The following is a 12991-nucleotide window of genomic DNA, read 5'->3' as shown; positions in this document are numbered from 1 at the left end:
TTCAAACATAGCAAAAGTACACAGCCGCGATTCGTACGCTTAACGTTAGGGTTTAGGCTAACACAGCTCACGTGAATAAGTTAACGATATTTGCAATCTGCATATTGGCAATGTTTGATAAATATTGTGAGTATATGAGAAGGATTTAAAGTGTCTCATTAGATGTTAATTGTCTGACTAAAAAAAAACTCTTTGTTAATATAAAAGATAGTCTAATTTAAAAGAGTCGATTTATGACTTCAAATAAAACTGTTTATGAAATAAATGAATTTTCGCTTTTGGTAATTAAGTTCCGAGAATTTTTGTTAATTTATAATTCAGATCATTTACAGCTTCAACATTAAAATATATCTCATTTTGCATTTTATAAATTAAAGTTTTTGCTTGTTCAAAATTCATTATCATCCGATATCTCTTCTAGTGGTATTTCTTGACAGTTAATCTGAAATAAACATTACTGTTTTATTAATTGTGTGAATTAAGACGTGTTTTAATTTTAAAATCTATATAAAAAAATTGTTAATAATTAAATTATTAATAAGTTTATGATACTCTAACTAAGTATGTGCTATTTTTCTATTAAGATATATTTTAAAAGCATAATAATTAATACTGTTTCCCTAACTTAATTGTTAACACGGCTTTTAGCGCTCTGATGCTATGTTCGATTGGTGACAAGTGATGCTTCGGTTAATAATAATAATCATAAGTTATCTATTATCTTAGCTGACGATAGAATACAGATGCTTTTACGCATATAATAACTGCCCAAGTTTAGGATTCCAGTTATATATGATTATCATTAACATGTATTCATTTGCCTAATGAAGCTCTCAGTTAATAAAATATAATTAGCAACAAAACAATGTTTTTTTATCAAGTAATTTATGAGTTCATTTGAATAGTCATCTTATTGCGACAGTCACTTGTAACTTCGTATTTGAAATAAATTTTGGTGTATTTGTCTCAATATCCGAAGCGATGTCACAACTTTGAGATCGCGCGGTACAAAAACACCAAATTAAAGATATGGTATTCCACAATACTAGTGCAGATCATGTAAATATGTAAACTTACCAAAGTGATATCATCAGGAACTCTAGAGAGCAAGTCTAATATTTCACTATGAGGTACTCTGTTGGGTTTCAATATTTTTCTTGTGAATTTATGGATACCTAAAAATGAAATGCAAGTTATAGATATTAAGAATTTAGAAATAGTTTTATATAAGTAGATAAAGGTTACTTTTTGGTCAATATCGATAATAATTGAGTTTAAAGCCATAATTAAAATAAATATCAAAATAAACGTTAACTTAATTCAAGATACGTACCCCACACCATTAAAATGTATTGAAGTGGTATCAAAAACATAATACACGCAATTATGGAGATGAGGAAAATTGCCAGAAAACTTACGAAAGGCACCGAAAAATTGTATAAGCTGAAAAGATAGATTTATTAAACAACAAACTGATTTAGCTTTTAGCTGTGATTAAGGGAATTATTTTTTTCCCCTGTTTCCTTAGAAAATAATAATATCTGTAAAATAGTCATTAGTAGTAATTCCAATAATAACTAAATATGCCCGATAAATCCTTTATTGAGACATGCAGATAGATGTTACAGTATATGAATGGACTCAAGTGTACTGTCTATTCCAGAGTTCCCCAAACTTTTTTGTGTCGTAGACGCCTTGCCATGTTATTTCGTGTTGGGTAGACCCCCACTTACCTGATATTGATTTCCTGTAAATTTCTAACTGTAGTGAAGTTTAGTGTTAAAAACTTAAAGTAAAAACACATGTTAATTTATACATTTATTCATTGAATTTAAATTAAAACTACTCAAAATATAAACATAAAATAAACTATACCTAAATAAAATAACATAGCAATAAGTCAATATAATGAATATGTTTTGATATTATAAGATAGTATGATGTAAGTAAATAGGTACTATCAGTGTATGTGTTGAGATCCACTATCGTGGACCCACATTTTCATTTCATGGACCCCCAAATTATTTTTCGCTGACGTAGACCCCTTGCAGGTTTATAGCCCCCTGGGGGTCGATATAGACCACTTTGGGAATCACTGGTCTATTCAATAATTCTAATCGGGACGGATGTCACGACTTTATACAGCTTTATTTTACATTTGCCTCCAGGGCAAACGGGAATGATGCCTTCCTGATGTTAAGTGATACCGCCGTCAATGGACACTCTCAATGCCAGAGGGCTGACGAATGCGATTTAAGAATTGGTACGCTCTTGAAGGACTCTAAGTTGAATTGGTTCGGAAATACTTCAGTGGGCAGTTGTTTCTACATAGTGGTGGAACTTTTATATTATCATTCAAAACTCAACAAAACTGCGTATTTTCTAGTTTTGATTCCTTCCGGGAATCGCAGCTGAGACCCGAGATGGTTTTGTGAACATGACAAACTGCATAATGAGGGCACTTAGCAACAACCTTCGGGAGGTTAACAGACTAAAAAAACGTTGTTAATGTTGTTGTTGTACTTTTAATTAAAAAAAATAAAAAACGTGTGGCACTCGAGGACTGCCGCGGTTAAGCTATTGCATAGCATTTTTTATAAACTTATGCAATACAATTATTTATTTATTTTTTGCAGTATTTTTTTTTCTTTGATATTAATTCAATCTACCACTCTACCAGACTCAGACTACCCCGCCTATCCGATCACGCTAAACCGATCTGAGACGCAGTATGCGTTCTGTCCCGCTCTAACGCGTATTGGCGGCACCTATATTACGTCATCGTGTGTTAGGTTTATTTCGTTACGGAATTTCTTGATTCGGTCGCCGCGCTCAAAGCCCGCGATAAAATCTATGCAATAGCTTAATAATATTAGTAAAATTATGAAATCTGTATAGGAGATGTTTAATGTTAATTATATACGTACTTCTTAATACTTTCACCAAGGCTTGCTACTTTACCAACAAAGTTTTGAATTGTTTGAATCGTTTCTTGAAAATCTTGGATTCTTTGTCGTAGGGACTTGTCTTCCTGGAATTATAAGGAAACATTGTTCATTTCTGTAGAGATTTTTGAAGATGGTTTACATTTTACTAACCTTTTCTTTTTGTAAATGTTCCTCTTCTTTTGTTAACTGTTTCTTACCTAAAATTAAAATATATTCGCAGTAGTAGTAAAGTTTTTTTAATGATCTATAAAATTCGGAAGAAATTTTAATTATTTAATTTCTACAGAACATTTATGCTTTACCCAACGTTATAATTCTGAACAAACCAACCCCTTTTGATTGGACGCGCTAATATTCTGAAGAACTATTAGTATTGGTTAGAATTGAATTTTATTTTCTATTAATATCCTATTAAATGTCATACTTATATATAAAGTTGTGCCCACTTTCTTCATCTCTGTAAGATACTTGTCTACGAGAACGCTACAGAATCTTTGATTTTTTTTGGAAAAAATAGTTGCTATACTAATGCGAGATACAATTAGTAAATAGTAGGTATGATATATCGAGTTCATTTTTTAATCTCATTTCGACTTACCCCTCAATTTATTTGCATTACTTTTAGTGTTAATTTTGTTGGCCTAGTCTGAAGGAAAAACGAGCGACGAAATTGAGATGACGGGGGAAAAAGATGGCTGAAGGTAGCAAAAATTAGAAAATTGTGGAATGCTTTTACTCGTGGCGGGTCCATAAATTCAACATTTTGTTTTATTACTTACTGTTAATGTCTTGTGTCGCATATGTATGTATTTATGGAGTAAAATAAAGCTATATTATTATTATTACTATTATGCGACCCTGAGGTCGTGTGTTCGAATCAAAATCAGTGGCGCTACAACCACTTTTAGGTCTGGGCCTCAAATTTCTGATTCTGTTCAATTTTCAATGTAATAGCAAGCAATGATCATTTTTCAATCTATTGTCATGTATGTGATCAGCCTCCCGCGCCTGACACACACCGTCGACTTTTTGGGTCTAAGACATGTCGTTTTCCTCACGATGTTTGCCTTCACCATCCGAGCGAATGTTAAATGCGTGCAAAAGTCCATTGGTGCACAGCCGGGGATCGAACCTACGAACTCAGGGTTGAGAGTCACACGCTCAAGCCACTAGGCCAACACTGCTGCATTTATTTCTATATGACATTACGGCACGCCTTAACCCAGCTGATCACCTATTTGTCTACAGTAAGAGAAATCTGAGACTAAGACCAGAGGATGAAGCGCCAATGTTATTTTAAATCTACGAAACTTTGTCTTCTTAAAAGAACAGAAACATACTTGAACATTCTATCTGGTTATAGTTATCTGCCCCATTAAAGGTCATCTTGTTATAAAATAAACTTACCATTCGCCCGAGGTCGATAAATAAAGAAAGGCAACAATAATAGTAATGGTAGCATCCAGGTTTTATAAAAGTAACAAAATAATAGCCAACAGATTAGCGATATAATATTGGCTTTCCTTGATTGCCATTCAAAGCATGATCTGAAAAAAAATACTCTCATCTAACCAAATGTATTTTATTAAATTAGATTCACAAACATTTCTGAAACTAAAATCAAATTTATTACATATTTGATTTCAAGTAAACCTTACGCTACGATGATTCACAGTTTTGTAAAGTATTTCCAAAATTTGGCAAAAGTTATCATTTATATTTCTCACTTTAATAATATATAGCTTGTTAGTTAGTAATAGCTCTTAAGGGAGCGTTCAAGTATTACGTCACGCAATTTTTGAAGATTATTAACCCCCCCCCCATGCAACGCGCCGTAACGTTTTCTGTACCCAAGTATAGTAAAACGTTTCATGACCACCTAGTGACTCTTTATACCTAAGTATATAAAGTACTGGAAAGTCGAAAATAATATTAACAATAACGTGTAATTCAATCCCCGCCCCGCATCGTAACGTTTTACAAAAGGACCCTCCCCCCATATTCGTTACGTAACACTTGAACCCTCCCTAAGTAAAAAGCTGTGTTTGCTAGTTTAAGCAAGCAAGTGTACAATTATTATTGTAATATTTGTTTGTTTCTAAATGTAAGAATTTATTGTTATGCCCGATTTTTTGAATAAGTAAATTAGCTTAGATAAATTTGTTTTTATAAAATTCTCCTCTGAAACAAAAATTTTCGGTAGATCTGAGAATAGATTTTTTTTTGTACTGCTGTAATATGGGTTGTTTCCGTTTTCTTTTTGATTTGGCATAAAAAAGTTATACTTTCTTCTACTTCTACTTCCTTCTACTTTAACTACTACCCCCAATTTAATTATTAGCACTGTAATAATCTTCAACACTTATATGACTCACATCGCAATACTACAAAGGATTATATATCGAAGGTACGTTAATATAAATTATTTAAATAGTTGTATACTAACTTCAATATCCGAAGCGCATCAACCACCCACATGATTACAACTTTTCCCCTGGCTATGTTTCGAGCTAGTAAATGTCTGTCAAGCTTTTCCTCTGATTCCATTAGATTAACTTCTTTAGGTGTTATAACTTTCAATGAAGCCTTGATCTAAAAGAAATACGTACACGCTTATAAACGTTTTTAATGATATTGTACTTAAGTACTTAGAGGTTGATAATCGCAGGTTCTGAGTTCAATTTGGTAATTTTTTACTTTAAGGTAAATAAGCCATACCTGACAGTCAATTTCGAGTCTAAGGATTCTGAAATAGGATTTACGGCGAACTATAAATTCCTTCTGTTGTAATTAAATTAAATTTTCACCGCGAAAAGACAGAAAGAAAATCTACTTTCTAGTCATCCTATATAGGCTGTTCTAGATACATTATGTGACCGAGCTAAATATACAAGTCTAAAATGCACTCACAAGATTCCAAGACACTTCCATTTCCAATAATATTCTCGGGTTATTTCCCCTGGCACGTTCGCGTTGCGTGCTTTCTTTCAATGCGTACCATTTTTTCCCCGACTCAATGTTCAGAAGAGGTATTGAAATATTTCCTACCTCCTCGCCCTTCTTTTCATCGTAAACTGTTATCTCTAAGATTGAAGTTATGTCAGTTACTTGGCTGAAATAATAGCAGTTTTTAAAGTGTAATGTTGATGATGAGACATTGCTAGATACTAATGAATTCATATTAATAATGCGACAATTCATTAAACAGAGACGCTATTGAAATGGTAAATTTTTGAGAAATTCTTGTTCTACCTAAAAATAAATTATTGTATCTGTTAGTCAATGATGTCCGGCTTATACGTCATGTTAATCAATAAAATATGAATGTTATCATTATAATTTTATAGTAATAAACCTAATTAAGCGGTCGGCGGTTCTCAGAAAAAATAAATAAATTAGGAAAACAAGATACACTATGAGAATATATTTTTATATAAGTAAGCGATACCTGATAATGCGAATGCAGGGCTAAATTATGTAATTACTTGTTTATTTATGAGCTTGTTACCAAGTTTTAACAGTCACTCGTATGGTGAAGGAAACATCGTGAGGAAACCGACTTGTCTTAAACCCAACAAGACGACGACGTGTGTCCGCCAAAGAACTATGATCTACCTACTTTCCTATTGAAAAAACAAATGATCACGAAACAGATTTAGCAATCTGAGGCCCAGACCAAAAAGGGTGGGTTTTCTTAAAAAGTTCTTATGTGGAAACTTACAAATGAAACACTTTCATCCAACTTGGTGCATTAGTTTTATTATCTGTCGCTGTAAACACCCTTTCATTGTTCAACGAGAGGATACAGTAACAGTCATTTCCGATTAAGCCTTTTGCACCATAGACAATGACGTTTAACCAACCAACATCTGATGTGTCGCATAGACGATACCATTTCTAGAAAATGTATAAACTTCAAAAACATTGTAATGGCTATTTCGAGGAAAGATTAATTTTACACTGATTTATGGTTATAATTATCGATACTAAAATTAAAACTTCAATTGGAAGATATTCGCGGGAATTCAAAAAGCAATTTCTATTATAAATGTACTTTTAAAACATATATATAATAGAACTTGCTTTTACGGATAGAATGATCAAGAAACAGAAGACTGAAGGGCATATATAGGAATGACACCAACTTGCTTGGAGAGGAATCACTTGCACAGGCGTTAAGGAATTTGGCTTTATTCGAAACTGGAACTATTGATTTTGATTTAAAAACAAAATGTAATTCACATAATTCTTGTGAATCCAATTGAATCACTGTAATATTATTCAATTCAATATATAAATATTCGATACATGTTGTTGTATTAATTTAATTTCTTAACATGAAAATAAACAATGAGTCTAATACACTTACATGACTCAACAATTATAATCTATTGAGACATTTGATAAGAGGGAATCCTTTATTACCTATCTAAAAAATATATAAAGACTAATATATGTGTGTAAGTTATATATCGATTATATTTATGTTGTTAAAATAAACTTACATACTTTCTTCTCAAATTTTTAGCTTCTCCTCCGTCATTTTCATACATATTGTACAAAGTATTAATATCCGAAATTCCACTTATGGTTAATAAATAAAATATTCGAATTTCCGAGTCATCTAAGGGTACTTGCACTTTTTTAGTTTTTTCTTTTTCTATTCTAGACAGATCTATTGTGTGTCTGAAAAGTAACATACATAAGAGATGGAAGGATACAACAAGTTATAGGGGACATTGCTATCATACTATATTTTTTAAGGTCCTTAGAGGTAGGGAATGTATGCGGAAATTTTGGAGAGACTGGGGCTGCGCGCCAAATAATCACACTCGACGTGGTAAAAGGTCGCAATCATGGATGTATTAAAAATTTCAAAACCAGATTATACCATATTAATATTACCAATTCTTAAAAGGCCGGCAACTCGCGAGCCCTCTGACCTTGACAGTGTCCATGGGCGGCGGAATCACTTACCATCAGATGAGCCTCGTGCCCGTTTGCCCCCTGTTATATAAAAAAAACACGATAGGTTGAACAGGGAGCAACGTATTAACAGTATCACTATAATAAGAGTGGCTGAGAGCTCTCAGCCGATCTACACCCAGTAAGCAAAACCATACTGATCACTAAATTAATTTTCTTGAATTTTTACCTTCCTACTTTAACATCCTTGTCCCAAACAACGATTTCTAATATATGTTCATCCTCATATAAACTAAAATTATGTAATTCTTGAAATATAACTTTTGGGTCGTTCGTTTTAATCATTTTCGATTTACGTTTTTCTGATCCCAATCTGAAATTTAAAGAAATATTGGCTGATTTTTGCACACTGCAAACAAAACTTTCGGGTAATCTAGCAATCTGGTTTTGGTCTTCTTGATCCTTCTACTCTTAAACAGTATTTCTATGTACTAACGTAACTAGAACATTATTTTGGAGTGGTCTGCATATTGTTTGTCTGGTGTGCGCGTCCACAACCAATCCGACAGTTCAGTTGGGCCAGTGTACGCGCATAAACCCTCACGCGATCAAAATATCGGCAGATAAAAAAATTATAGTTTGCTGGGACTCTTAATCATAAGAATTTTGCATGATAGACACACAAATTGCAAATTCTGCCAGTGATGAGTTTTTATACTACAACTGTTAATTGTATCGTTTGGTAGACATTCAAGGCTGATCCAAATCTTAGTGAATATTGAGTTCATACCTTCAATTTTCTATAATCAAGTAACTAATTAGTAACGATGTTATTAAATTATTCTGCCCATTTTGATGAGTTTAGTTAATTTGTGCAACAAATTTTGGTGTTTATGCATGATGAGGCTTTATTGAGTATATAATTAAAGAGAATAATTGAATATGAATGAAAATTATTATTTTATATATTATCTATAATAGTATTATGCATATACTCGTAATATGGAAGATGCATAGACACATTTCGTGTTACGCTTTCTTTTGTATAGTCAAAATACTTACCCGGGCCCCTTTGTTCGACTTTACAAGAATAATTAGACTTGGAAGTCATTATATGACTAAATCATCTGCCCGATAAATGTTATACTACAATAATTGCGTCTACCCCAACATTACTGACCTAATACGACAGCCAATGTTTCGAGGCTTTTCTACTTCAAGTACGTTAAAACCTGCAACTTCTATTAGAGCAACGGTGACAGTCGCAATTTTAGTCTTCTTAGTAACCCTTGTTGTGACGTCTTTCTTTGTAGTATTCGATAAAATCAGCTGAAACATTATCAGAACTATTTATCTGCTTATCAAGTATAACCCAATAAATTGTTTTTACCAAATAAAAAAGAAACGAGGGCGTTGAGAAGGTCTATTAGGGATATTAGCAAGATTGTATTTTGGCGTTTATTGCTTTGTACATATTAGTTATTTTACAAAACGCAGTTTTCGTTTGATGGCTACACATGTATCCGTACTGGTAATTAATCTGAATTATTATAATAATTTAAATTATATATTATTTTTGCAAGATAGGATTATATTTATTCTATTTGCAGTACACATTTCTACTTATTTAACTGTGTATAATAAATATTATATATGTAAATAATCTTCTAGATCCTCTAATATAAAATAATAATAATACGAGTGCAGTAACATCCTTTAGAATTTGTAAACTACCATCTCTTTCGTCGATTTAATTAGATGCTTAATGGCGCTGGCCTAGTATTAGTATATTGGACAACAAACTGACAATTTAAAGAGTCTACTTTAATTAGCTTTCCTATTAATATTATTAATGATAAATATAAGTTTAAATTTTCCGCCTTCTAAATGTAATGTAAATAGTCTGTGTTTCGTTCTCTACGCTGTGACATTACGAGTAACACTTATCGTCTTCTATATTTAAAATAATTTATATTTCTCGACGTGAATCGATTGTCATAATTTATTAAGAACATATTTAAATAAAGTGCAGTGTTTACCTTTTCAACATTACTGTACGAATTTCTTCTTTTGTTTTTATCGTTCTGTTCTTTTTCCTGTCGTCGCTTTCTAGCTTCTCTTATTCTTAAGCGAATACGACTTCGGATTGATTTTGGTGCTGGAGATGTGGGTTCTATTGAGTCATCGCTTAAGGCGTCATCTTTAACTTCGACTAGTCTGAAAAACATTGTAAATATTTTTGTATGTGTATGACTATTGACTACTGCTGTTTGATAAGAACGAAGAGAAAGAATCCTTTAATAACAATTTTCATGATATAATAACTAACAGATTTGTTATTAAATCATTAAACCTTAAAGTTACCTTTTACTAATATATTTTGTGTTTAGTTACACATTACAAGGTAACTAAATAAGTCATGTAAATATAAAAAAACTCATTTAAACAACTTTTTTTTAACAACATTATAATTAAATATAGGTAACGTCTTATATAATAAAAAGGCTCGCCTGTATATAAGAACATTACACCAAAATGCGACCGTAGCAAAAATATATTAAATACTCATAATTTCTAATAAATTAATGGCCTGATCTTAGGTAGTGGACTTGCGCACGAGAAACTAAAATCTATAAGATATATAAAGGGTTAATAGATTCTTGAAGACGTTAATTACTTACGATTCAAGACTTCCCTTAAACGACAGGTCAAAGAGAAAAGCGTTTTCGCTCTTTTGTATATTAGTGTCATCGTTTATTGTCAAATCTACTATGGGTACAATATTTCTTCCGCTAATAGTAGCCTCGTCATATACTATTTCACGGGAAGTAGAATCATTTCCTTTAGCATCATCTACTTTAACAGTCTTCTGCGTTGCCATAAAATTATGACTATTATCCTCTTGCAATAAATTTGAATTTAGTGGTGGTAGTTTTGTGTTATGGTCATCTTTAACACATGCTAAAAGATCTGCAGACTTTGCTTTTTCTAACTTCTTCTGCATTTCATAATATTTCGTTTGCACTCTCTCGTGTAATTTTGAAATATGTCTACTCTGTATTGAATTTTCCTTCTTTCCATTTTTCTCAATTTCCATTTTGTTATTTTAACAACTAACGCACTATCATTATACGAAGGGAAAACTAAAACTGGCCATTAATGTTGATATTGATTGTTGTTATCTTTAATCATATCTAATCTTTTGTGATTGAGCACTTAGTGATCTGGTGATTTTTACTGTACATTTAATTATTTCCTATATATTTTTTAATTAAAATCAACTTCATTATTGTATAATAATTGCATATCTTGGCAAGTTAAATAAGCGTCTATGTAATAGTCGTATTATTACGTATACACTATATACTACACTCCAAGTCATCACGCACAGTAATCTATACCAAAATTAAAATTCCTATAAAGTGTTGTTTGTACACAGGAGTATCAGCCGTTTTTTAATGCTTTCATCTCTCAGAAAAAATTACGCAGATTAGAATTAATTAGATTAGCTCAAATCCAGGAGAGATCAAAACTTTAAACTAAAATTACTTTTAAGTGTTACATTGTCATTCTAAAAGATAAGCAGTATGAAAATACTTTATAAACTTTAGGATATAAATTCTTTAAAGCAATCACAAAGTGTAAAAACATATCCAAAAGTTAATTTTCCAGGTGAATTCATCATACTCCAGTTAGAAAATGCTAACGACGAAAAAGCGTGAAATGCAGCAGAGCATCAATGTTCAGGTGAATATATGGGCGCCTCGCGCAAGAAGCCCAGCGGTTTGTCACGTCAGCCACAAATTATGACCTCCGCAAAATGCACTTCGTTCCTGTTGTGTCACACTAATATGAGAACACCAGACAGCGGGCAAATTTTATTTTAAGAATAAACCTCTTTATTTTTGTATTACTATTATTAAAGTTTTGTTTAAAAACAATAAATAATGCGTAACTCTATTGTCTGTTATCCTTCTATATTTAAACATTTGGTATAGGGATAGCGTTAACATGGGGAAAGGCAGAAAGTTTCTATAAAAGTTCGTCATCGTCAAGTACTCTAACAAATAAAAACTAATCTCACGCGGGTTCACAAAATAATACATCCGGGTCCCTACGGGTTATGGTATAAATATAATTCTTATAGGTACAAATGGGGCTAATCCAATAGAAAGAAAGACTGTGAAATGAAATGATAGAAAAAGTGAAATATGTTTACGTATATATTATAGTAAATTAAACCTATATTACTTTGTCATAATGTTTCGTGCTTACTCAGCATTTAAATATAAACAAATTAAGGCTTATAACATAAAGTACTGATGATTATTCATAACCTATATAGCAGCCTTTTTTATAGAGTTGTTTTCGTTTCAATGGTATCATAAATACTTCAGATTTATGACAACTAATAAATTCCTTTTATCCAAAAATTACACATTGAATATGTATTGTAGTGCTCATGTTTAGTTATTTATACAGATACATTACCGAAATGCATTAAATTAATACATTTATTAAAGTCAAATCACAGTAATTTCGCATAAATTAGATTTTAAGTATAACTTAAAAATATCTAATACTAAAAGTAAACAGATTTCCTTTTTAACATTTCCTTTTCAAAGGCTTCGTAAAAATTCAGCTCACGAATTTCTGATCACAATTTGATCGGTTGAGAGGACCTTGGTCTTGTGCGGTATTGAGATATCTCCCTTTGAATTTATGATGCCTATCTACTTTTATTACGAATTGGAAACGTACAGATGTCCCAAGATATGCCAAGGAATACGTTCGACGATTTTTAGTGACAGTTCTAGTTATTTTTATTTAAAGTCGTGGACTATTTCGAAAGTATTCGTAACGTTTGACAAAGGTAATCTAACTGCATTATGTGGTATATTATATATTTTTTTTGACATGACGCTAGATAGCATTTTGTCCATTTCAATGGACAAAAATAATTACAGAATGGCAACCACGCGATTGAAAAAGGAAAAGAGGAAGACAGAGCAAGAGATGGGCAGACGATAAAAAGAGAATAGGAAGCACAACTTGGATAAGAAGAGCTAACATCAGAAAAGAATGTGACACAGGACAAGCTGACTACCTAAAACGGG

At 32.0% G+C, this 12991-nt stretch overlaps 1 protein-coding gene across 1 annotated transcript; it reads right to left on the bottom strand.

Annotated features, from left to right (window-relative positions):
- Window positions 1-225: 225 nt before the first annotated feature.
- LOC125049239 (multiple C2 and transmembrane domain-containing protein-like) lies at window positions 226-11005 on the bottom strand. Its single transcript, XM_047648394.1, has 15 exons — window positions 10556-11005; window positions 9914-10091; window positions 9055-9203; window positions 8104-8247; window positions 7454-7634; window positions 6670-6845; window positions 5859-6060; window positions 5395-5540; window positions 4352-4495; window positions 3271-3280; window positions 3099-3140; window positions 2928-3031; window positions 1334-1443; window positions 1078-1175; window positions 226-442 (listed from the first exon to the last, which is right to left on the bottom strand). Exons 1-15 carry the CDS (start codon window positions 10969-10971, stop codon window positions 389-391), a joined length of 2154 nt encoding a protein of 717 aa, XP_047504350.1. The 5' UTR covers window positions 10972-11005; the 3' UTR covers window positions 226-388.
- Between the last annotated feature and the right edge of the window lie 1986 nt (window positions 11006-12991).

The sequence above is a fragment of the Pieris napi genome, chromosome 4, assembly GCF_905475465.1.
Source record: "Pieris napi chromosome 4, ilPieNapi1.2, whole genome shotgun sequence".
NCBI lineage: Eukaryota > Metazoa > Arthropoda > Insecta > Lepidoptera > Pieridae > Pieris > Pieris napi.
This window is presented reverse-complemented; position numbering and strand designations above follow the sequence as displayed.

Coding starts and splice junctions, on each gene's coding strand:
- LOC125049239 (XM_047648394.1), bottom strand. CDS start 10,971: ATGGAAATTGAGAAAAATGGAAAGAAGGAAAATTCAATACAGAGTAGA. Junction 9,204..9,913: donor CGTACAGTAATGTTGAAAAG/GTAAACACTGCA, acceptor ATAATGTTTCAG/CTGATTTTATCGAATACTAC. Junction 7,635..8,103: donor AAGGATGTTAAAGTAGGAAG/GTAAAAATTCAA, acceptor GTTACTTTTCAG/ACACACAATAGATCTGTCTA.